This window comes from Eublepharis macularius, chromosome 13, assembly GCF_028583425.1.
Source record: "Eublepharis macularius isolate TG4126 chromosome 13, MPM_Emac_v1.0, whole genome shotgun sequence".
NCBI lineage: Eukaryota > Metazoa > Chordata > Lepidosauria > Squamata > Eublepharidae > Eublepharis > Eublepharis macularius.
The window spans coordinates 58,427,288-58,452,972 of NC_072802.1; the positions used below are offsets into that span (position 1 = coordinate 58,427,288).

General features: G+C 42.3%; 1 protein-coding gene across 1 annotated transcript in view; it reads right to left on the reverse strand.

The window, feature by feature from the left end:
* Positions 1 to 25,685, reverse strand: part of LOC129341508 (protein HIRA) — a 61,405-nt gene that overhangs the window by 21,230 nt on the left and 14,490 nt on the right. The window contains exons 3-15 of the mRNA XM_054996745.1: positions 25,274 to 25,384; positions 22,025 to 22,115; positions 19,845 to 19,939; positions 17,148 to 17,243; positions 16,519 to 16,679; positions 14,724 to 14,891; positions 13,277 to 13,390; positions 10,793 to 10,863; positions 6,994 to 7,099; positions 5,524 to 5,745; positions 4,089 to 4,174; positions 2,847 to 3,041; positions 866 to 1,036 (exon numbers count right to left, since the gene is read on the reverse strand). Coding sequence (XP_054852720.1) covers positions 866 to 1,036; positions 2,847 to 3,041; positions 4,089 to 4,174; positions 5,524 to 5,745; positions 6,994 to 7,099; positions 10,793 to 10,863; positions 13,277 to 13,390; positions 14,724 to 14,891; positions 16,519 to 16,679; positions 17,148 to 17,243; positions 19,845 to 19,939; positions 22,025 to 22,115; positions 25,274 to 25,384 — 1,687 coding nt within the window. The remainder of the gene's footprint in view (positions 1 to 865; positions 1,037 to 2,846; positions 3,042 to 4,088; positions 4,175 to 5,523; positions 5,746 to 6,993; positions 7,100 to 10,792; positions 10,864 to 13,276; positions 13,391 to 14,723; positions 14,892 to 16,518; positions 16,680 to 17,147; positions 17,244 to 19,844; positions 19,940 to 22,024; positions 22,116 to 25,273; positions 25,385 to 25,685) is intronic.

Here is a 25,685-nt window from a genome sequence, read left to right on the forward strand (position 1 = left end):
CACACGAGACACCCCTTCCAACCCGGCTACTGCATTTCAATGCACTCATTGCTGCTCTCACTGCAACCACATCCCCACACTGAGAAGAAATACAATGAGGCAGAATCCTCCGAGGCATCTCATCACTGGATGCAAGGAAGGCTGAAGGGCTACCCACAGGTATGGCAGGGATCAAACCCCTGATCCAATGTCCTGCCCCAAGGCAGGGTGGCCACACACCAACCTACATATTCTTTCCTTCTTGGGGATTAGCTCATACTATCTTGTCTCAAAAACAGAGAACAGGGGCCTTAGAAGATTGAATATCCCATCTTTCCAGTTTACAAGTAACAGGCAAGATTCCTTTAAGGGTAGTTTCAGGTAGGTAGCCTCATTGGCCTGCCGCAGCAGAACAAGATTTCAATCCAGTAGCACCTTAAAGACTAACTAGATTTCCAGGGTATAAGCTTTTGAGAGTCAAGCTCCCTTCGTTGGTAACCTGATAAAGGGAGCTTGACTCTCGAAAGCTTATACTTTGGAAATTTTCATTGCTATTCTAAGCAGAGTTACTCCAAACTGGAATACCTCTGTTTAGGATTGCACTGTTTTATTGGTCTTTAAGGTGCTACTGGCTTTGGTGTCTAAAGGTATTAACTATGCCCCAAAGGAGGGCTGAGACTTGTGTTGCTGAACAGCAGCCACTGTCACCGGTGATAAATTACAATTTGGAATGTGATATATGGGGAGGAACAGACCTTCCCCCCCGCCCCCGTCAGAGTGTCCCATGCAGAATGCACAAACCCTTGGTTAGGTTATCTCCCTGCTATCTTTGACCTGCTGCTATTATGTTAACCCCTAGTTCAGTTTCTGGCAACTTATTCCTCACCTGTCTACGGCAATCTGATTTGTGTGTGCAATAGCAGAAGTCCCTGAGGTGGCTTTGGACCGCTCAGTAAATCTGGAATCAAATGCTTTCATTGGTTCTATCTTGGAAGGGGTACTCAGCACAGAGGGCGACGAGGCAGGGGGTGCAGCTGAGGCAGAGGTAGCATTTACACTGTCGAAGGAAGAGAAAACGAGTTGTTGTTTTTTAAAAAAAAGATATCCAGGAAAGCTTTAGAAAGCCAATGGAATGCTTCAAGGAGAGTCATAAGCAGTGAAAGACAACAACACCTACACCTGTTTTGTCCTTCTTTGTTGATAAGCGAGTTAATGCCTCCGAACACAGAGGCTGTGCTTCTGGCTATCAAGGCCAGTAGCTACAGTACTGAGTAGGTTAATTGGCTATACTGAGGTCTGTCTGATATCTATTTGCTTGCGAAAAGAGCCTCAAAAGTCAATGGGGTTCTCCATGCTCCCTTCGGCCTTTGCACATAGTGCCAAAACTGCAAACCATAAAACCTGCCAGAAACCATCATTCTTCTTTTTGAAAGCCAATCCTGAGCACAGCTACCTCCTTCTAAGGCCACTGACCTCAACGGCCTTGGAATGGTACAACTTTGCTTAGGGCTGCACTAGTGACAAGTCAACGCAGATATTGGGTGTTTTAACATTCTTGCTTACAAACCAAGATTCTAAGCCATGAAAGGTTTTGCTTAATAATCATGGCCTTTGAAATTCTGCAAAACGAAGAACAGGAGTTGAGGATGGAGGACTTAGGCGATGACCCTGATTTCCCTGGTGCAGAAAGCCTTGTCTCATGGAAGCCCCATGTTCACAATGAGAAGAATGAATGCAAGAAACTGAAAAGGAAGGGGAATAATTAATTTCTTCACTATTTGTATGAGCCCTTCAAGGTGCCTCAGTCCACCACACCTACCTCCAGAGGAAGCAGGACCAGGGCAAGTATTTCTGAATAAATCCTACGCTGGGTTCCACAAATGTAACCTACAGTACCACACTGGAACCCCACCAATCCAAGAGCACAATGATTTCTTGTGAAGTTGTGCATACTGTTCGCTCAAAGACAATAGCCCATTCACTCACGCAGGCATAACATCCAATCTTCTTTGCAGGAGTACTGAAATTAAGGAACTTTCTCTGTCCAAAGCAGTTTGTTCTGCCTTGCCCCTTGTGAGTATTCAAACAATTGTTTTGCTTTGGAAAGCATTTGCTCTATTTTCTTGGCACTCCAGGTGCCCAAAGCATTTACTGGGGTCCGTTTATTTCCTCCCCAAAACAAAGAGCCAATCTGGGGCTTTGCTCCACCTCAGTGGAATAAGAGTTCAGAAGGTGTCAACTATGGAGTACTGCTTCAGAAATAGCCACCTCTGTCAGAGACTTGAAAATTTCTCAACGTTTTGTTATTGGTCTTAGCCCCCCTAGCAGCCATTTTTCGTGGCACCCACTATTTTCCCTTAAAATTTCGTTTATGTTTTTTATATAGTTTGCCTTTCTCACTACAGCTGACTACATCAAGTGCAACTAAGAGGATGAGGAGACAGCTAATAAATAGGACTCGAAAATCTGAAAAAGGCACAAATGTTGAACAAACCATGTTAAGCAATGCAAGAAATGGTACTACATAAGTAGGAACATAATGCAGATAAAACAAGATAAAAACATACGGTAACAGATAATACATATGAACAGAAAAGTCTACAGTGTCGTTGAAGCATCTTCCTGAATAAGTCTGTCATAATGCAGCCCCACTTCTTTTCTAAAAATGCCCTCCTGAGCAACCTGTGAAAGTGACTTCACTACAAAGCAGCACGTCTGAAGCAATATGCAAGTTCTTTCTGCGATGTCATATTTACATGTGTGAATCCCCGTTTGATCTTGCAGACAGACTGATCAGTATGCACTTGATGGTGGAAAAGGCCTGAGCCAGGAAAAGTAAGAGGAAGAAACCTCTTGCCAATACTGACCCATCCTTGTTGGCTCCATCTTCTGTGGGTTTAACACTGACTGCCATCGGCTCTAAGGTAGGTTTAGAAGTGCCAAGGGAGTTAGCTGCATTGTAATCTAATGATATCAGCTGATTTGTTTGAGAAGTAGACATCATTGAGCCGGCTAAGGATCCAGATATTGGAATACTATTGAAGAAAGCTGTCGAAAAATCCCTGTTTCCAAAAAAAAAAAAAAAAAGCAAACAAGGTCAGTCAAGATAATTTTAAGATTATATTCACTCACACTTACACACACACACAAACACACGCTCAAAGATGCACACAATCATTCACTTCAAACTATTTTGCATTTTCTAATTAGGCAGAAGACAGATAGGATACTATTGTGGTTATCACTTCATTGCTGATTTACTGGCATCTTCTTACTGACAGCTCAAAACTAGAAAGAATGCGCTCACCATTTTAAAAAATAATTCTAACGAGCATCTTTATATCTGTTACCTTCTACAGAATTACCTCCAAATCAAAAAATGTGCAAATCAAAAATGATGAGAAGGATACCAATGACGGAACGAGTGCCATATCCTACGCATGACAGATGCAATAGTACAATAGCGCAACATAAGGCCCATGTCCCCAACCCCACACCTACAATTTCAAGAGTTGTGAAAAGTCTTGCTTTATTTCTGAGATGTCACAGTCAGATCATATCACAGTAATGAGCTTTTCTGACCACCCTTAGAAACCCCTCGTGGGTCCCAATTGCAAGATTGTTGGGGCAGATATCTCACTGCAATTACCTATGATCAGGAAGGCTGCTGGCAGAATATGACCACCACTTTGAAGACAATGACAAGGTATTCAAGGATCCCTTGCCATTCCTGTTATAAAATGATCATGTTCATTACACGCTGGCAAAAGGTTAGGTCACTCACTACCTTCTAGTGAAAGCTACCTGCATGCACCCAAATATAGAACGGCTATCAGAAAAAAAAACACAACACTTGGTAAGCACTGTAATGGTCAATTGTGCTAAATAAAGCTACCTCTGGGCAAAGCAGCATTTGCAAACTAGAAGATGACACTTTTGGGGGTTTTATTTGCCACAAATAGATAGGTGCAGAAAGGAGAGTTATCATCTTTTGTGACTGTATTTGTACAATGCTGCAATATGTTAACACAAGATTTTTTTTAAAGGAAGAGACCTCACTCAAACAAACATTCTGACACACACAAAAAACAACATCTTTGGTAATATACCCAGTGTCCAGCTGAGCTATGCAGAGAGGTGTAATCCTTCTCCGTCCATCTGCTGTCCGGGTCTCAACTTGCTTCTTTAAAAGATTCTGTCAGAAGAAATGCCTTTATTGGAACTTTAATATTACTATTGGTACAAAACACCTATAAAGATACAGCAAGTCAAATAACTCTACAAGGCAAGTATCTTTTAAACTGGAACATGGTTCTAAAACTTGATTTTCAAAAGCACAGGCTTCTAATATGGAAGACAATATTCTTTGAGTGGAATCTTAAAAGAGTTCTGAATGAAGCATCATTACAGGAGCTCTCTGACATGAGAGCAAAAAGCAGTTCTTAAAACACTGTTTCTGAAACAGGAATATTTATGCAGCTGTTTTTAACAAAATTACCAGCTCTAGCTTATCAGCTATGATGGGGCTACACCACGTAGACATAGCATCCCAAAGGACCATATCCTGTGACTTAGCAGGCTTTAATTCTGTGTGCCAGCCTCCTGATATTCAAAAGAAGGCCATATAGGGAATAGTGTGGGAGGGGCTGTGGCTCTGCATGAAGAAGGATCACAGCACCTATACTTAGGAGAATCTGTTCTCTGCCTGAGATTCAGGAAAGCCACTGCCAACCAGCACTGTGCTTTAAATGGGTCAATGATAGAATTACCAGCTGGTGGCTGGCACCTGGCAGTAGATGGAGGGGTGCAGGGAAATGGGGAGTGGGTGCCATCACATTGATGATGTAACACAGTGTTTCCCAACCCCCTTTTTCCATTCCTATAAAAATGTTTACAGGCCACAAAAGTTGATGGCAAGAAACGCAATTCAATTTCTACTAAATTATTGTCAAGAAAAATTATTTGTCAAGATCTGATCATTTTTCCTGTCTTTTTTTGTATTATGTCATTTCCTTTTTTAGGTATCAAATCAAAATAAAGTTTACTTAACATCAAACTAAAGTTCACATCTGAAGTCAATGTAAGGGTTATTTTCAGTGTGATATTTGGGCTTCTTTGTTTTTGTGCAAATGTTGAACCCATGGCCAATTTCTTGTGAAACTCCTGATGATGTCCTGCGGAACCCTGGCTGGGAAACTTTTGGACGAGCCCATACATGACGTCATGCCACTGGCACACTCTAGGAGTCATCAGAAACTATATGGTAAAAGCACAGATTCTAGTGAATCCTAAAGAGTCGAGCTGATGGCAATTTTTGGCTTATTTTCTCTCCACTGCGCTACCGAGTGGTTCAAGGGCTGCTACAGGGAGGTCGCTCACTACAACAGGAAACCCAACAGCACTAGATCAATGCTCTGACCCCGTACAAGGCTGCTTCGTGTGTTCAACGTGCTAACTTGGCATAACCAAATGTGACAATGATAGTAAGTTATTCTGCAAAGCTTCACGCTTGGACAAAGAGGATCACCGTCTGAAGATGCATACTTTCCTGATGTCCTCCAAACTCTCCCCGTTCACCATGCTTGCCACTTTAGGGGCTGCCAGCGCCGCGTTTGCGGCTTCCCTTAAAGCGTCGTTCTTCTGCTCTCCCTGCTGCTGCCTTTGCTGATACTTCAACATCTCTGGATTCTCGATGATAGTGGTAGACAGGTGTGCCTCAGTCATGATCGCCAAGCTTTTGCCATAGGTGGACTGATGGATATTGCTCTGTGGAGTGCAAAAAGGGTGAACGCAAAGGTGTGAACAACTTTGATAAGAAGTGATGAAGAAGCTGGACACAGAACAATGAATGCAAGAACACCACAGGAGATCTACAAGCTTCAACGGCATCACATCATTTACTCCTCGATTTTGTCAATGATATTAACTGCCATAATGTTTTAAAATTCTATATTATCACCTAAGTTCTTTATTAAAATAACCGTTTTTTAAAAAACCTGCAGACAGGGTCTGGTTTCTAATGACGGAAGGAAACTGGGAAGGAGAGGGCTAGTTCCGCATAGCCTGAGAGATAAAGAGAATTTCAGGAGGGTTTTTTTTTCAATTGAAAAGGGGAGGATATTTCATTGCGTCCAAGTACGAACGATGCCTAAACATGCTCAGCATATCTGTGATACTACCGGTGACAGTAAGTCACAGAAAAGCAGGTTTCAAAGACAAATCCACACAAGCTTCTAACAGTCACTTTCTAAGAGTTTAAAATGAGAAAAATCATGCTCATCCTATTCAGTAACTATCCCAAACAAGGAATACAGTCCCAGCAATGGGGAAAAGCCCCTGCAACTTCTTCTCCAGAAAAGATACTTTACCTTGCACGTTATTTCTTTTGGTGGCCAACTGGGAGTCACACCAGCCACACAATGCAGGGAGGACTATTCCCCTCTTTATGACAAAGAACAGGGGAAATGAGCTTCTAGGAATCCTTTTGGACAAGGCTAGGGACATGGGTGGAGAACATCAGGCATGCCTCCAAATTTCCACAGAAAGCCTTCCAGCCCCCATTATTCCAAATTCACTTGGCTCCATCTTACTTCGGGGGCTGGGCCCAACACCACTCAGCCGTCCTGTTCACTAGATATAGGGATCCTTAAGGGAGATGATCAGCTCGAGTCCAAGGGGAAAGAAACACAGAAAGGAAGCAGGAAGACCCCTTACTCTCCACTCGCAGTTATCTGTTTTCATGTAATAGAACCAAAAGCACCATGCAAAATAAGGCTCACAGGTCCATCGAGTTCAGCAGCCTGGTTCCCCCTGTGGTCAATCAGACACCTCAGAGAAGCCTGCCCAGAGGGCACGAGGGAAGGAGCCAGGGCCCATCTTGCAGCCACCCCTTCCCACCACGGGCATTCAGAGGAAAAGACGGGCCTGCATGGATCACATTCATATGAAAAACCTCAACATATGTTTAAGCAGGGAGATCTCGCTAGCAAGTCCATGTACAAGAAGGCAGAGCACCTTTTCTTCCTCACTCAGGGGATCACCGAGTTCGTCCTGGGAAAAATCCAAAAACGCCACTGATCCATCCATGGAACACACCAAGATGCCAAGTCCGTTTAAGGTCCTGGAAAAGGAAAGGAAAAAGAACCCTTTCCTCTGGTCTTTGAAACCAAATATTTTGGTTGGTTTTTTTAAAACCTGGCAATTTTTTACCCATGAAAACAGCAAAACCATACTAGCCATATCTAGGCACTCATGTCCAGCAGCAGGCACAGAGACAACAACAGTAAAAACCCTACCACAATTCAGGCAAATCTATACAGTTATATCCATAGTTTCAGGTGGATAGCCACGTCGGTCTGTAGTAGGAGAGCAAGATTTGGGTTCAGTAGCACCTTAAAGATCAATTAGATTTCCAGGGTATGAGCTTTGGAGAGCCAGAGCTCCCTTCGTCACATACGGATACTACATTTTGGAGGGCACTACCTGTGCAGTGGGGGAGCTGCCTGCAGGATTGCTTCTTCCTGCACTACTGAAGAAACATGAAAAATCACAGGTGTTGACAAAACCGTTTTACTGGACCAACTGTGCTATGGCAACGGATTTTTATTCCAACAGCCCCTAACCTTTTTGTTTTCTAGAAAAGCCAACAGGATTCAGATCACTTTAAGATGCTGATATGGTACATGTTCATAACACTGTGTGTTGGAGGAAGGAGTTATTGTTGTTCAGAATTTTAATTTGCAAGCGTTTTTAATATGTCATATTAAATTGATCTGAACTTTGAAGGAGCAGGATGGTAATGGTTTAAAATAGATACACTGGTCTTCAGCTTGATGGGCTGCACCATGCCTGTTATTCATTTATTTTTTCCAAATGTTGGAGGAGAAAAAGCAGGCAAAACAGGAAGATGCAGGGAATGGAAGGTGGTAAGGAGAGAGTGTGTGTGGTAGTGGTGGTGGTGGAAGCAGAGGAATTATTAAAAGTAGGTCCCATATGGCAGGCTGGGCTTAAAGGCAAGCCCAGGCCTGAAAAGGTTGGAAACTACTGGTGTAGAGGGTAGTCCTGGACCCTGGGTGACAGTGAGTCGCTCACTCTTTCCTGCCTCACAGGGTTGTTGTGAGAATAAAACTGTGTGTGCAGTAGTACGCCACCCTGAACTCCAAGGGCAGCATTTTAAATAATAATAAAAAATAGCATTTATATACCACTCTTCTAGACAGATTAGTGTCCTCCAGGGGTCATTTTATAGAAAAAGAGTTGGAGGGACTCATTAGCATAACTCATTAGCATATGCCATGCCCCTTGACATCACTGGAAGTGTGTCATTAACATAACCAATTTGCATATGCCACACCCCCTGACATCACCTATCCTGGCTGTTTTAGACCCAATCATTCAGAGCCGAAATTGGGCCCAAAATGGCAAAAAGGGGCTGAAAAGGGCCCCAAAATGGTCAAGACCAGGCTGCTGCTAAGTGGGAGAATGATCCACCACCTGTCAGAGGCCTGATCTGGGCGGTTTCTGCCCCAATCCAGGCCAAAATGGGCCCCAAATGGCTGAGAGTCAGGTGGGCGGGGCCACCTGACATGTGACCTCTTTGGGGAACTGCCGGAACTGCGTTCCTGTGCGTTCCCCCTCAAAATGAGCCCTGGTGTCCACTCAGAGCAGTGAACAAGGTCAGAGTTATTATTATCCCTACAATATAGCTGGGGCTGAGAGGAGTGGCTTACCCAAGGCCACCTACAGAGCTTGTGGCAGTAGTGGGATTTAAACCAATTGAGTTCTGAATCACAGCCGAACCACTTAAAAGTTATGAAGCTGAGCCAGACCACTGATCTAGCTAGTTCTGTATCATCTACTGCAACAGCAGCTCTCTGGGGTCTCAGGCAAAGAAAGGCCTGGGATCCTTCATCTAGAGAGCTACTGGGGATTGACCTTCTGCACTCAAATCATGCCCTCTACCATGGAGCCACAGCTCCTCGGTTCATTCTGATGGGCTTGAGCATGGATACCTCTTCACAAGATCTGGACTGCAAGTTACACAGAACACTTCTTCGGGCCTGAAGTGTTCTGGAGAACTTGTGAATATAGTAAACTCCTCTGCCAACTCAGTTGGTCCAAATGGGTTGCCAAACTCCAGGTGCAGCCTGGAAATCTGCAAGAATTACAACTGATCTCCAGACAACAGAGATGAGCTATCTTGGATAAAATGGCTGTTTTGGAGGGTGAACTCTATGGTATTATACTCTGCTGAGGTGCCCTCCCCTGGCTCCACCCCCAAAACTCCAGAAATTTCCGAACCCTATTAAAAGTGTCATGTAGATAAATATTTTAGGACTTGGTGGGGGGAGAAGCAGGAACCAACTGTCAATAATTTAGTAATTAACAAAAAGAACCATTAATATGAAAGGTCACCTAACATTTGCTGTCAGTGCATATTTTCATATCAAAAGTATTAAAAATAAGTTATTTAAAATAGGAGTAACATGTAATATATTAATCTTTTTAGCTGGTTTCTGGTGTTATTGTAACTTTAATGGATTGGGTTTCAACTATCCAAGACAAGTAAGAATACCACCCCCCCCCCACTCCCCAGATTACAGGGTTTTTGTACTCCTACTCTGTATTGCTCCACACACATTTTAACCATGCTGAAACACTAACTCCCCAGCCCCAAGTTATGCCTGCTCCCACCTTCTCTCACCAGGAAGACATTCGCAATGTCTACAAACCAGCAGGGGAAGCAACTTGGAATAGGAGACAGAGAGCACTTTTCCTGAAGCAGCAGAATTTGCACAGCGCCTTCAAGTGGAGAGGATGTATTATTGCACCTCAGTTTCCCTTGCAGGTCTGTGGCATCTAAAGCACAGAGACCATTTTCCCCATCACAGCATATACTATTTATCCATAAAGTACAAATACGTGGAACTTTTTGCTGGCAGTTCAGCTTTCACTGGGTTATCCTTGTGGCTTAATTCTCAGCCTGTAAAGCTCTAGAAAAAGTTTAAAAGATGAGGCACAGCCAGAAGCTCTGTGAGTGGGGAACAGAGCAAACTGGGAAGAACACCACTATTTACTCTTCCTGTTTGGGCATGGCTTTGGCCTTTAGCCCGGGCCCTGTGGCTCTAGACAAGCCATCCCATGGGTCCCGAGACTAGCCCACGATACAGTTGGATATTCCATTTATTTGTTATATGTAACTGCAATTTTGTGTATTATATTTGGGTTGCTTTTTTGCTGTTCTAAGCTACTTCGGAGACCTCCAGGGAGAAAAACAGCTAATAAATATTCAAACTACAAATGTGAAGGGCTCTGCTTTTGTTTTATGAATCCCATGGCAGAAGAGAAAAAGCTTGATAATGGCCTGCTCAAGGAGACTCAACTTGGAACACTGAACGGAATCGTATCCAGTTCGGGCTAGAGAGGACAAAAGGCTAGGGCCGTGGACTTATCAGGTTCGGTTACTTACTAGAGCCAGTTTGGTGTAGTGGTTAAGAGTACGGGACTCTAATCTGAAGAGCCGGGTTTGATTCCCCACTCCTCCACTTGAAGCCAGCTGGGTGACCTTGGGCTAGTCACAGCTCTCTCAGAGCTCTCTCAGCCCCACCCACCTCACAGGGTGTTTTGCTGTGGGGATAATAATGACATATTTTGTAAACCGCTCTGAGTGGGTGTTAAGTTATCCTGAAGGGTGGTATATAAATCTAATGTTGTTATTGTTATTATAGGGCAAGCTGCTGACAACACGAGCAAAATTTCCAATGAACAATCTACTGTACAATAATTTCTTTTTCCACAATTAAAGCCATCTTACCACGAGATATCCATTATAGACTTGTCAAACAGCTCATGTATAACCACCAATGGCCTTTTCAGACACGTAAGCTTAAAAAATAAAGTTAAAGGTAGATTAATTTTACTGTCAGGCATTAACCTCAAATTTCCAGAATTCCAGAATTAAGTAACACGTAGAAAAATCATACCACACATTAAGATAATATATTGAATACGGTGATAGAACGTTTGGAAATCAGTTTCTTTTCCTGCCATGTATCTGCTTACCTCACAGAGACTAAGATATTTCATCATGGAGAAAGTTTTTAATGAAGACATGAATTGTACCTAGAATAATGACTCTTGGACAGTATAATTTTAATAACATTTAGCAGCAACCCATCCAACTTTGTTTTGAGATGAAATGCTATTTCTTTTTCTGCCATCTTTACAGAGGGAAAAAATGCAGCAAATGCTGCATTTAATAATATTCTGAAATCAAAAAGACCAAACATGCTACACACACAGAAATGGATGAGCATGTAATTTCAACTTAGAAACTATGGTCAGAGTTGCAAAGAATTGCAACACCAGGGGATGGGTGATAAGCTACTTCTCTGCTCTTATCACAGGCCCGGTATAGAAGGAAACAACAACAACCGGAACATCTAGAAGGCTGGGGAGAAGGCATGATCACACACAGAACTACAGATGCCAAGTAGAACCTGGACTATTTTGCATCAGGCAACCAGGCGAAGAGAGGCTCTGCCCCTTAGGAATGACTAACATTTGGGGCTGAAAGATTCCTCTGGGCAGCACCTGGGGAGGGGCAAGGCTACAATCTCCAGCTTTGCCCCAGGTCTGCAAAGAAGGAAAACAGCAACAGCCAGAATATCTAGGGGGCTGATCATCGAACACACAATGCCTCCCTCCTGTCACCATAACCGATTTCATTATTTTCATTCTGAATTGCTTTATTTTTTTTGTTTTTATCACAAACCTCCAGGGGAGCTATTTTGACTGAAAAGCAGACACATAGTAGTGGGCCGCCTGGAAGCAACAGGCTGTCTCTTCCCTCTCTGAATAAAGCACTCCCCAAAGTGACAAACTGTTTCACCTGAATGTATCTGGGAACTTGGCAGATTCATCAGCTTTAAGTACAGTTGTGGAAAGTCACTTAAATCCCTGGGTAGCTAAATCCAGAAACATGGCAAGTTTTGTCACATGCTGCTGTACACCTTACACACAGCTAACAGAAGCCTGGTTAGTCAAGTTAAAATTTATATGAAAACAGAAGGTGCTGGGTTCCACACACCTGCTGTGCACTGAGTTCTCCAAGCTGACTAGCTGGACCATGTCCACAGGTATGGAACTTTAACAAATTATCTCATTTGCATCCCATTAAGAGTTTGTGACAAGTTAATTTTGTAAGAATTGTTCTTTTAGTTAACTGGCACCAAAAAAGAAAAAGACCGATCCTTTTAACAGTGCAAATTAAAAGAGTCATTTCTGAGTGACTGTTATCTAGCAAACAAAATAGAGATTTCAGAGAGTTTAATGGGTATTATTGAATAAAAGATAACTCAATCAGGCAAGAACTTAGAAACACTCTCAGTCAGGCAAGAATTTAAAAAACGTAAATTAATCCTGTGATAGTTGAAAAATGCATGCAATTAAATAAGATCTAACATTCTCAAACATAAATGAAATGGATTAAGATTAAGAGAATCAGATCTTAACTGTCTCAGGATGCTATGAAATGCTTGGAAGCCCAGTACTCACAAATGTTTTACATTTTCTTCCTAGGAATTCCATCCACAAAAGCCTAAATAACTATCTGAGCGACACCTTTTATAGATAAATCTTCATAAGTATAACATGTGATCTTTCTATAGATAATATGATTGGTTCTCAAAGTGACTATGACATCATATGCAGGTGTGCTTAGATTATATTTGTGATTTTGCTCATTAGCTGCTCAAATAAGATTGAAAAATGTATTGTCGAAGGCTTTCACGGCCGGAGAACGATGGTTGTTGGGGGTTTTCCGGGCTGTCTTGCCGTGGTCTTGGCATTGTAGTTCCTGACGTTTCGCCAGCAGCTGTGGCTGGCATCTTCAGAGGTGTAGCACCAAAAGACAGAGATCTCTCAGTGTCACAGTGTGGAATGACCTACATCTTTTCCACACTGTGACACTGAGAGATCTCTGTCTTTTGGTGCTACACCTCTGAAGATGCCAGCCACAGCTGCTGGCGAAACGTCAGGAACTACAATGCCAAGACCACGGCAAGACAGCCCGGAAAACCCCCAACAACCAAGATTGAAAAAGTTCAATCCAGCTCTTACTTGCAGTTAAGAAGCTATAAATCTAATCTTTTCTTCAGCTACATTAATTGACTGTCAAACATAAAAGGGATCTTGTTTTCCTGACCGTTTGGTGAACTTTCCACAAAGGCTACAAAAAGTGCATGGAAACACACACATGCTCAACATGAGTACTTAATGCCACAGAACACTTACTTACCCATACAGAAAGAGACCGATCTTTACTGCCAACAGCACAGCAACAATAGGGGCAGCTGGGCTTGGTGGAGCTCCCGTTCTTATGCTTCTTTTTAAAGATTTTTGGATTGAATTTCTGAAAGGAAGAACATGCGCAAGAGACCCCATCTTAACACTCCATTTAGGAAGTCATTGTTTAAAAGGAAACCACATATTAGGTGAGTCACAAAAACAAGAGGAATTAGGTTTCCATAAAACACCCAATCTGTATTTTTCTAGGATGGATACCTCTAGAATACCTCCATCAGTGTTTATAGAGCAAACTTTCAATCCTCTCACAAGTTGTGAGCATTTTGTAGTAAACTTAATTGTCTCTCGAGTTAGTTTCTATAATTTTTCCCCACATTTTCCCCATTTGCATCCCTCTACAACCCAGCACTGGGAGGGGCAACAACAAGGAGACATCTGGCCTCCATGGCCTGCTCATGGGGCTTTTAGAACATTTGGTTGGCCACTGCAGATAGTGATGCTTGACCAGACGGACCACTGGGTGTATTCCACACAGCTGTTTTTACCCCACACTTCCTCCAAGGAGGTCCACGGAGTGCACACAGTTTGCCTGTCCTGCGTTTTATCCACACAACCATCCAATGAGGGAGACTAGGTTGAGAAAGAGAGCCACCCAGTGAGCTATTTTTGGACTGAATAAGGATTTGAACATCACTCTGCCTGGTCCTAACCTGACATTCTAACCACTAGATTATGGAGGCTTTCTCATTATCCTCAGATTAATCTTCAGTTCAGGAAGAGAGTTTCAGATGGGTAGTCATTAGAGGCAAATACGAACTGGAAAAAAGGCAGCTCATTGCAGTTCGTCGTGTCTCACAAACCGGCATGAACTTGCCCAATTCGTGAACCCTGCCCCCTCCCCAAACATCCCGGTTCATGACGAACTTTGGTTCGTATTTCAGTTCGTGCCCATCTCTAGTAGTCGTATTAATCTGTAGCAGAACAAATTCAAGTCTAGTAGCACCTTCAAGACCAACAAAATTATCCAGCATATAAGCTTTTGTGAGTCAGAGCTCACTTCAACAGATACTAATGAGAATGAAGATCCATCAGGAATGATATCCCGGTCAGAAAGCGGGAGGGGTGTTACAAAGAAGGGCCAAGTGGAGCCATGATGCAGAGGTAAAATCCTTAGTCTAATCAAGCCGATTTCATTTTGCACTGTACCTCTGCATTCTGGCTCTAATTGGCCCTTCTTTGTAACACCCCTCCCATCTTTTAATTTAGAGATAAGAGTTGATGGATCTACATTTTCATTTGTATCTGACAAAGTAAGCTTTAATTCACAAAAGCTTATACCCTGGAAAACGTCGTTGGCCTTTGAGGTACTACCGGGCTCAAATTTTGTTCTTCAGCTCCTGGCTTCACTCTTGCTCATTTTCGGAAGAAGAGCTACTTACCACCACTGTCACTGCTTTGCGATGGCCTACGAAATCCATGTTGGTTTTCCACCCATCTCTCTCTATGATCTGTGCTGTGGGTCCAGAATTATTCATGGCATGAGCAGAGACTAAATAATGTCCATCAGGTGACCAACTGAGGCGTAAAACATGCGTGGTTCCTCCACACTGAAAGGAAACAAGGCCAAAAAATAGCTAGACACCAAACACATTTTTCAGACTTTACAAATAAGAAAAAGGTTGCAAATGATAGAACAAAACAGTCTTATAGTAAAAATCTTCAGCACTTCAATTTCAAACATAGATTCATTTGGGGGTGGGGACTGGTGTTACCCAAGGTGGCATTCACACATACAGCAGAATCCGCGACACCACTGTCTCCACGGCTTCATGTGGGGAGAGACTGGCACATCTCATTCTAAAGTTTTAAACCTGTTGCATGAACTCCCAGTTTTTAAAATGGTAGCAAGCAGAAAATAAATACCAACAAGCATAAAAAATCCAGCAGCTGAAACAAGCATGGAGAGGTTTAAAAAAAAACCCTCAAAGGAAAAGCACTCTCCTCCCAGGTACATAAAGGACCAACAAGAATAGAACACTGCAAATGCTCTGAAACATTCATCTGTTGCAGCAGCCCTTCTTCAGGAGGTACAGTTTGGCCATGGTTACTTATGCTCTGAATACCTCCCAGTTAGATTACTATAATGCACTCTACATGGGGCTGCCTTTGAAGACTGTTTAAAAGCTTCAATTACTACAGAATGATGTGGCTAGGCTGCTTGCTAGACTGAACTATAGGGAACGCATCTCATCACCTTTTAAAAGACCTACACTGGCTGCCGATGGGTTTCTGGTTATTGCCTATAAAACCCTAAACTGGCCTGGAATAAGAATATTTGAAGGTCTGCTTACCCCTGTATGAGCCTACCCAGCAGCTTAAAAAGACATCACGAGCTGTTCTTCGTATGCCCTCATATTCAGACATAAAGAGGGTGAGCACAGGCAACAGGGGCTTCTCTGTTTTGGCACCCACATTACGGAACTCGCTTTCTACAGAAATTCACTAACCATGTTGCACTTTAGGTGCTATCACATTTGGTTTCAATGGCACTGCAGGGGGCAGGGGCATCCGACACACAGATTTCCCCCCCCCTTTGCCCACCCTCTTCATCAACTGCTGCAAGCCCTTTATATATTTCCTTTCACACACAGCTAAAGCAGACTCCTTTGAGTCTGCAGTCCCTTCCCTAGGTTTGGATCCTGCTAGCTGTCTCTGCCTAGGGAGCAGTTCTGCCTGGCACTGCTCTCTGCTGCCTGGTCCTCTCTGCCTCCTGTCCCAGAGCCTTTCTTTTTCTTGAGAGCTGTCTCTGCTCTGCCCTTGAGCAAGCTGCTTGTAAGTAAAGCTTCCTTTACCCTGTCCCTTGGTAGCCTTCTTTCCTTGCGCGCACACATGCATATATGTGTATATATGTATATGCATATGTATATACACACATATGTATATGTGTGCATGTGTATAGATATATAGATTTTAAAAATTACTGCTTTTATTGCACTTTTGTTTTTAGGCTGCTTTCGTGCATCTTACTGATTGACACCTTATTTTGAATGTTGAATTTGTGCATTTTCTTCCAGTCAATAACCACCTCCCAAGCACTGATGACGAGTGTCGGGAGAGAAAACATTTAAACAAACAACATGATTGCCAGGTTTTGTTCACCCAGGGTGGCTTATTGAAAGGATTACCATGGCCTGAACTTCTGTTCCCCCGTATGTCCTATGACAGAACATGTACCTCGTCAAACGGCTTGGTAATGCTGGTTTCTAGCTGCCAGTCCATAGTCCGCCACACCTTCAAGCTTCTGTCGTCTGCTTGCGATGCAATGTACTTCCCAACAGGGTCCCAGGTGAGCCCCTTAACTAAGCCTGAGTGACCCTTCAGGGTGGCAAGGATTTCTGCATACAGCAAAGAAATTTACAAGGTAGATGCTGAGTTTTGCCAGAAGCTGTTTGAATCAGAATCATCTCTGAGAGTTTGAGAAGGTCCTCTCAAGGAAATCAAAGCTAATGAATCCTGAAAATATCCTTGTACAAACTACTAGGGGGAGAGAGAGAGAGAGAGAGAGAAAATCCATGCACAAAGGCAACTGTGAGGATTAAAAGAATAATCTGGAAAAACATAAGAATAACCATTTACTAGATCAAAAAGATACTAAGGAAAGCAACACTGGAGCAAAGAAAAAGCCGAGCCAGACACAGTGAAAACAGGCATTTACTGCTGGCTCCTTCTCATAGAAGAAACATGTTCGAACCAGTGAAATCTCTAAAATAAAATGCATAGCTCATTAAAAAAAAGTACAGAAAGAGAAGAAACAGATCAACCAACTTCTGCTTCTCACAATTTTGTCAGCACAGGAATCATACCTGGAAATTTGACGGCATTCCAGATGACAACAGTATTATCCACACTGCAAGAGGCTAGCCAAGCATCATGAGGAGACCACGCTACATCCATGACATCTACAGGGAACACAACAGACACGCGTTCCTCCATTGGTTGAACAGTATCTAGATTTGAGTGGCAGTGGAGAGGAATGCCATCAAGTCATAGCTGATTTATTATGACCCCTGCTGTGGTTTTCATGGCAAGACTAACAGAGGTGGTTTGCCATTGCCTGCCTCTGCAACCCTGGTCTTTGTTGGAGGCGTCCCATCCACTTATTAATCAATGATTTTAATAAGTTACATAAACTCAAGAATTCAACTGGGGGAGAGGGTGTCAGATGCATTTCATTATTCCACTGTATGCAGTCATCAACAGTTAAAAGATAAAATACTTATTTTTAAATGAGCTTAAAAATGAAATGTGATGCAAGAAATTGGGGAGAGTTGTTTTAATAATTGAAGCAGACGTTTTCAACACAAAGAATAAAATAACCATTTAAGATGACACCACTGGCCATTTGGAAAATACTATTTCACATGTAAGAAGTAACCCATAAAATGATTTCCATTTACTTCATTCCAACTGCTCCAGTTAAACATCTTATTAGGCTCATATTGATTCCTTTAAAACAATTTATTGTAAACATAAAAAGTATCTTAAGAGCTTCTCTACAATCCCAAAGAGACCAGAAAATCCTGGCTAGTCATGTGCTTTCAATACACCAGAACTGAAGAGATCAGACATAGATACCCCTCCTCTCATATTTTCTGGTTACATTCTCCTTTCCCATCCCATCATTCCACCAAAAGACACAGCATTTGAGCAAAAACAAAACAAATTGTCACAAATCATATAATAGACGCACAGACATTTTCTCAAACTGTTTGCCTCCTCTGAATATTCCAAATAGTCTTTTTCCATATCTGGTTACAAAAATTCTACTTAGTTCTTGTGCAGACAAATGATGTGGCCAACTGATCAGGTCTGTAGATTTTACACTGTATGATCTCTACTGAATCCATCTATTCCCTTGGAGCAAACAGCAACTGTTTCAGGTAACTAAGTGGCATACACATTTACCCGTCCACCACTTCCACTCTCTACCAATTTGCACAGTTCCTCAAAAAGACAGCTAGTCGCCACAGCACTGCACTATGTTTTTCTGTGGAAAAAAGTGTAGAACTATAGTTGCTCGTTTGTACATTCCCTAAGTTACCCACAATATACATGAAGAGGGGAAATGGTAATCTTCTCCAAGTTGTTAAACAGTCAACGGGCCTTTCCAGTCATCACTAAGACACACAATGTACTGGTGCAATTTAAACACAAAAAGGAAATATGTTTTAGCATATATAGGCCCCTCTGCTAATTTTTTGTTAACTCAGAAGGATAGACCTTTGTGGCCTCCAAGCGAGCTAATGTGGAGGACTAATTCATGCCCATAATGCTCTTGATTCTTTTACTTCATTCCTCAAAGAGAGTTCATTTAAATATGAGAGGTGACAGGTCTTGAAATGCCCTGATGGCTAACCCAGGAGGCAGCAGGTGGAGGTCTCAACTTTGCCCTCCTAGAAAGGAGCCCTTTTGGTTTAAGGGGGAGGGGTTAAACCCACCTAGTTCCTCCTCCCCTCTAGCAAGCAGTGGAGAGGAATCTTTTCACTTCGCTCTCTAGACTTTCATGTTGGAGCAAAGGGGTTTTCTTAAGTTCACTTGATTGCTCCTCCTGTCAGGTCGCTCCCTCAGCTCCCTTGTCTTTCTGGAACTCTTCCCCAGAGGGGCAACCCCTATGTCTGGTCCTCACCATCCGGCTGGGGAAGCTTAAATAGTTCCTGGTAGCCCATGCAGCCCCCCCAACTCCTGATCCCGTGAGACAAGCCAGTCTTGTGAGACCTTCACATCTCTACTTGGTGCAGGTCCTTTGCAGTGTCCCCAGGTAGGCCAGGTGCCCTGCTAGCTTGTACTTGTTCAGCTCTGTCAGGCCACCAGGCCACTGGGAAGGTGTGGCCCTGCTGACCTACAGTGGGAAGGCTGAAAGCAGTTGTTCCAACTGATGGCAAGCCGCCACCACCGTGCCAGAAAGGAGATGCTCTGCCAACCCGCTGAGCAGCACAGCTGGGGCTGGAGGGGGGTGCCCTCGCTCAACTCCAGACAATACACTAAGCAAGCTTTCTTAATTTTACCTGCTGCTACCTCCAGGTCTGAACTGAAATGGACTAATAAGACCAAGCAAGGAATTAGTTTTTTTAATTACCACCTCTCCAAACTCACGGATGTACGTGCTGATATTATTGTTACCCAAAGAGAAACAGCAGTTTGAGAAGTTGCTGTCGGTCATTCAGCATGCCATTTCAGAAACTGGCAGCACGCACAAACCAAGTGGTGCAAATAAAACCACCTGTTTAACACTTATTTGCCAGCAGCAAAAGTCATGACTAACCAGTGACTTAGAGGGGTTTAATTCTTGAGGTTTCCTTGACATAAATGAATGTTTAATTAACTGGGTTGAAAAGGAGCATTGAGAAACAATGCTGACCACATCATTTCATTAAGTTCCACACACACCTATCTTAACCACACCCATCTAAGTAAGCCAGAATGTTGACTGGATGAGTGTCATCTTCAGAAATGCACTGAGGAATCATTCATATTTGATAGCTGAAAAGGAAAATACTTACCCCCAGAATGGCTTCTAAGAATTGAGACACACCGCCACTGTTCTACGTTTGCAAGTTTACTACTGGAACCAAACACCGTGCTAGGTCCAATGTACCTATTTAAGGCAGGAATAAGAGTTCGAATTGAAATCAATTTCAACAAGCCAAAAACAAAACAAAAAGTCCACAATGCTTAATCACAGCTAGGAAGTGTTTTCTTTACTACCCTGCCAAATAAGGAACCCATTTTAATCACGTTAGGACAGTTATGTTTATGTTTCACTAATTATTCTATAAACTAATTTTTCAAAGTTGCATTTTTCAGTATTTGCCTTTGCTCATCTTTGCACTTGGATCAGTGAAGAATGAATATCATCCGCAAAGATTCACATATTAACCTGGCACCCATATTAAAATGAGGGTTAAGAGGTCTCGTGGCTCACCAGTTAATGATCCTTGACAAAATTTCTGAACATGAATCTGGCTAAGATAATGTTAAATACGGGTATGGCATAACCAAAAAGGCTCCTAGCGTCAATGACTTTGCTGTATACCTTTGCTGTATAGAGACAGAAACCCAAGGACCCTTTATAGTTCTTCCTGACATGTACCATACAGAGCGGCGTAGAACTTCAACAGCCACTTCAGCATATTTAGACTGGAGCAACTCTGCATAGGACTGCAGTGTAAATCAACTGAGTGCCCCCTAGCAGGGCACACCTATGATCAGGCTGGAAATAGACATTCCAATTCTCCGTAAGAATTTCACTCAAATTTTTGTTCTTGTGAACAATGCATCTACATCTGAGGCTCCTGCTTGGAATATCTTCTTAATTGCTTCTCTCCCTCTCTTGGTACATCTATTTTATTTATTTTTTGTTTTCAATTTTTATTCCTCCCTCCCCGCACAAGCAGGTCCACAAAGCTTGACTTCTAAGAGGTTTGTGTTGGCAGCTGCTAAGCCTAGACAGAGGATGACTGTAAACACGTCCGTCATGTTCTGACAAAAGGGCATGATCGTGCCCCTTATACATTATTTTAAACACTCTGCCCTCCAATTTGCTTTCCCTAATTTAAGGAATGACCAAACTTTGCAGTGCTTATGCAGCATGAGCAGAAAAACACATACGAAAAGAGCAATCTGGTTTTGCTTTTTCTGATACCTGAATTACAGAAAAGGCCAAAGAATGCTTTCCTGCTGACTATCTGATGGGGTTCAAATACACATCAACAGCAGACGCCGCTGACATTGAAATCCTTGGCCGTTCCCAAATGATGGTGACATGGGACTGCTGTACAGTGGCTATGAAGAGAAGATGAGCCGTCTGGGCTGTAGCAGCCATTCTGCCATTATCCCACTCCCCCACCCCATCACACAAGGGAAGAGCTTTAGTTCAGATATGGAGTACTATTCCCACAACGCAGTCCCTTCAAACTGTGGAAATCCACAGCATGGACATTTGCCAAACAGCAAAAATCCCTCTAAGTGGCTGATTCCGCACACGTGGGATAATGCACTTTCAATGCACTTTAGCTATCCTTTGGAAGTGGGTTTTTTGTTTCACATTTGAAAAATTCAGTTCCAAATGACCTCTAAAGAGGATTCGAAGTGCATTATCCAACGTGTGCGGAATCAGCTACCATTTTGCTTAGCTATAACGGTCAAGTGAGAACTATTCTTTTCTCGCAGTCCTTTGGTTGGTGTATCCTCCCTCTCCCTTCATTTGGATGATGATTGTTTAGCTGTTCTGATTGTTATATTTAGTCCAGGTTTTTATTATTATGGGCTTGTTTTAAGAGATGTTTTTAAAGCTGCTGTTTATTGTTGGTTTTTACTGCTTGTTAAGTTTGGAAGCCACCTTACAAGTTTTGGGGTTGTATTCTGCAGGCCCTAAGCATTTTTCAAAAACAGAATAATTGGCTCACAGTAAGCCGGAGTTAAAATGGTGGCTTTAATTCTTTTTGGTTGGGTTCCACCTTCATTTTTCAAATTTCACTTTGGTTTGTTCTAAACATGTTGCAGACCAACCTAATTCCGTAAGTAGCAACCACAAATTCAGGTAAGTTATTAAAATGTTCCTTTAATAGCCTATATCCATAGCTCTTTTTCATATTCTACAAGCATTACATAGCAGTGATAAATAAAGGATAGGTCAAGAACAGATAAGTCCTAAATTCAGTACAGACAGAAAAATATTTACGTTGCTCTCGTCCAAACCATGATCAGCTTGTCATCTCCCCCGGAAGCCAGATAAAGCCCGTTGTTTGACCATCTCACACAGTTCACACAAGCTGAAATGAAAGGAAACACACAAAATAGCACAGAAGTGGCCAGAAAAGGCAGTTCAACAGCACAAGCCAGTTTGGGTGTTGTTATTATATGTACTGATACCATGTCCTTTCTTTCCTTCTGTTTTTCAAATGAAAGGTCCAAGCGACTAATAAAAGAAATGGAAAATACAAATGGATGAACATAGATAAATGGAAGGGGATATGTGCTCTCTCTCCCCTTCCCTCCAACAAAGCAGCTGACGGCTGATGGAAGGCCAAGGCTGGTAGTTGGGCCAGGAACATCAGACTTGTAAAACACACTTTCAAGGAAGTTTCCTGGAGAATAGGGAGCCAGCATAACAAGCCCCTTACACCATTCTGCCATCCATTATGCTGTTATCTAACTCTTTAATTGGGAAAAAACCCTGGTTTTGGATAGGGGCTCCTGGAGAGTAAGGGAAGTATAACAGGGCTCCCCAATGTCTCCCTATGTCTGTAGAAGCGTTCTAGCCCAGATCTGAACATCCCAGTTTTCAATAGGATCTTCCAAAGAGTAGGGGGCCAGTGTAACAGGATCCTCCGTCACCACCTCTGCCACCAGCTACGCTGTTACCTGATTCTTGAATTGGGACAGAAATTCTTTTTAGGTATGCTCTTCCTGAGAGTACAGGCAGTATAACAGGGTCCTCTGATGTCTCGCTATCTGTGTATATACATGTTTTATTGTCCAAATAGGACAATAAAACAGGGTAGGGCCTCCCAGAGTAGAGGGGTTGGAAGAGGTCTCACTCTCCCTCCACTAAGCTGCAGAGTTAACTGGCCGCTGAAAAAGGCCAAAAGGGTAGTGTTGACAGGTGGCACTGGACCTGACGGGCTGGTAGAAGAAGCTTCACTCTCAACCCTTCTGCTGAGCTTCTTAGACTATTGGGGACACACTGTTGGCAATTTTCTGTATGTTTTTGGTATTTAGATGGGCACCTTTACCTTTCTGTACTGCTTATACACCTGATCTCAGCTGCAGCAAGAACTTAAATTTCTACCTTGAAAAAATATTTAGGAAGAAAAAGAGTTCTTACTAAAAGGCATCCATCACAGTATATGAAATTGCCTAATTAAGGATGTGACCATGTGAGAAAACTAGGAAGGCCAACCCTATCACCAAAAAGTATTCGTAAAAAGGTGGGGCGAATGCTTGGCTGCTAAAAGGAACTTTATTGAAGATGAGGAAATGCATTGTGATCATGTTTCAAAACTCTTCAAAGATATACCAATAAAAGAAGTGTTTAAAGACACAGCTAACAAAATATTTACATTGCATAGAGCAAATGCTAACAACTTCATAACACGTTGCCTTGAAAAAACATCACAACAATGATGACAATGCAGTTTTCAGAAACATTAGTATTTCTATACCAACTACTTTACAAGGAACATGAAGCAGTACATAAATACGGGATTGTTTCAGGTGGGTAGCCACGTTGGTCTGCAGTCGAAGAACAAGATCTAGGTCCAGTAGCACCTTAAAGACCAGCTAGATTTCCAAGGTATGAGCTTTGACTCTCGAAAGCTCAAATCCTGGAAATCTAGTTGGTCTTTAAGGAGCTACTGGATCTGGATAAATATATGATTGGGTCTCTAGGACACAAACAGTCCCCTAGCTCACATGGAACCTTCCTTTCATGACCACATTCAGGGTCCGTGTTCCTTATAAAGTAATTTGCAGAACACCGATATTTAACCCTTTCAACATTTAAAAAAGTATCTTCAGAGTCAAAGAGACTGAAGGTTATAATTATTTGGGATATATCACACACAATATAAATATTTGGTTGGGCTCCTTCAGATCCATTTCACTAGCGCTGGCATTTTCCCCTGCTACAAGAGGCATCCCCTGGCAAGAGGGAACAGCCCCAAGGAAAGTATCGTCACTAGCAGAACCAATCTGTGATAGCTAACCCCACTGTTTGAATGGTGTTTTAGATTTAAGTACCTGTTTCATCGGTATAGAATATTTCTGAAGAGCATACCTCAAAACATGGGCAAGTTGGACTTCATTAGGCTCAAGAAACTTGTGATTTCTCCTGCCTACCCTTGCAACTAAAGAAGTTAATTAAAAATGTATAAGCAGGAAGATGATATATAGCTAGTTTATAATATTTCCTTTAAAAGTTTGGGACATGCAAGACTATTTTGTTGGATGACTTGGTATGCAAGCCTGTTAACCATTTTCTTAACTTTCCTTGTCCCTTGATCTTCTTAGTCTTCAAATACAGATTCCATATATTTGTACGTATATTTTTAAAAACTGTATAGAAAGGAGGATTTCAGTCCACAGAAGTCTCCAAGATATACAGCAATCTAAAATTGTCCTGTGGATGGCACAAGGGATAGGAGGCCTGTTCCGAGACGGCTAGTGATCCATATTAGCTGATGCTGCATAAGGCACTCCTTTAAATTCATTTCTCCATCCGTAAAGCGGAATTAATGCCCTGTCTCAATGAACTGTTGCAACAATGGACAATGGGCTTTAAAATCACTTGCATTCAAATTGCTATAGAGAAGTTAAACATTTTGGTGTAGTGGTTAAGAGTGGCAGGACTCTAATTTGGAGAACTGGGTTTGATTCCCCACTCCTCCACTTGAAGACAGCTGGGTGACCTTTGGTCAATCTCAGCTCCTTTGGAGCTGTCTCAGCCCCACCCACCTCACAGGGTGATTGCTGTGAGGATAATAATAACACACTTTGTAAACAGCTCTGAGCAGCCATTAAGTTTTCCAGAAGGGCAATACATACATCAAATGCTGTTGTTATTATTAATTATTATTTATTATCATCAACATCATAATCACAGGTAGAGTACTGTGAAATTAATTTTTAGGCACAAGGTTGTGCGACAGGTCTACTGGCCAGTATTAGTATCATAGTTAAGGCCTTTTTATCCCAGAATACAATTAAGCTCTCGGGGGCCACAATGAATTAATCCTTAACTTTCCTCCATTATTCTTCCTCAGGCAGGAGACTGGCTATAGTAGCCTTCAAATGCATGTGAGCCCTAAGATTTTGTTTTACAGCTTACGTTCCTCAGATCCTCAAGCGATGCAGTTAAACGCCCCATTCTCAACATCGTGTCCAATGGTCCTTTGACAAGAAGCCTCAAGAGTTTTGCATTCTGCCATACCTAAATGATTGTCCATTTGACAAAGCATCTTGGGTATATTCTCATTCTTTTCATCCTCCTCTTTGAGGACAGGAGCCATATTCCAAATCACAACCTTTCCGGAATCCTGCCCTAAGAGTAAAGAGAAATCAACAAACATTTTTTTTTTAATTGGCATTTCTATATAGAATATATGCAATGTGAAGAAAAGACAAACACATTTTGCATTAACTTGCCAACATCCAACTTAGTGCTTTATTTAGATTTATCTAGCACATTCACTCCTGGGTTTCAGCAAACATTGTAACAAAACTGAAACAAAGATTGCCATTCAGCTCACAGTTATATGTGCATCAGACTTGTTGGAAACAACAGGGCTTAGGAACTGTAGACAGGATTGCAAATGAAAACAAAATTTTACCATACGGATATA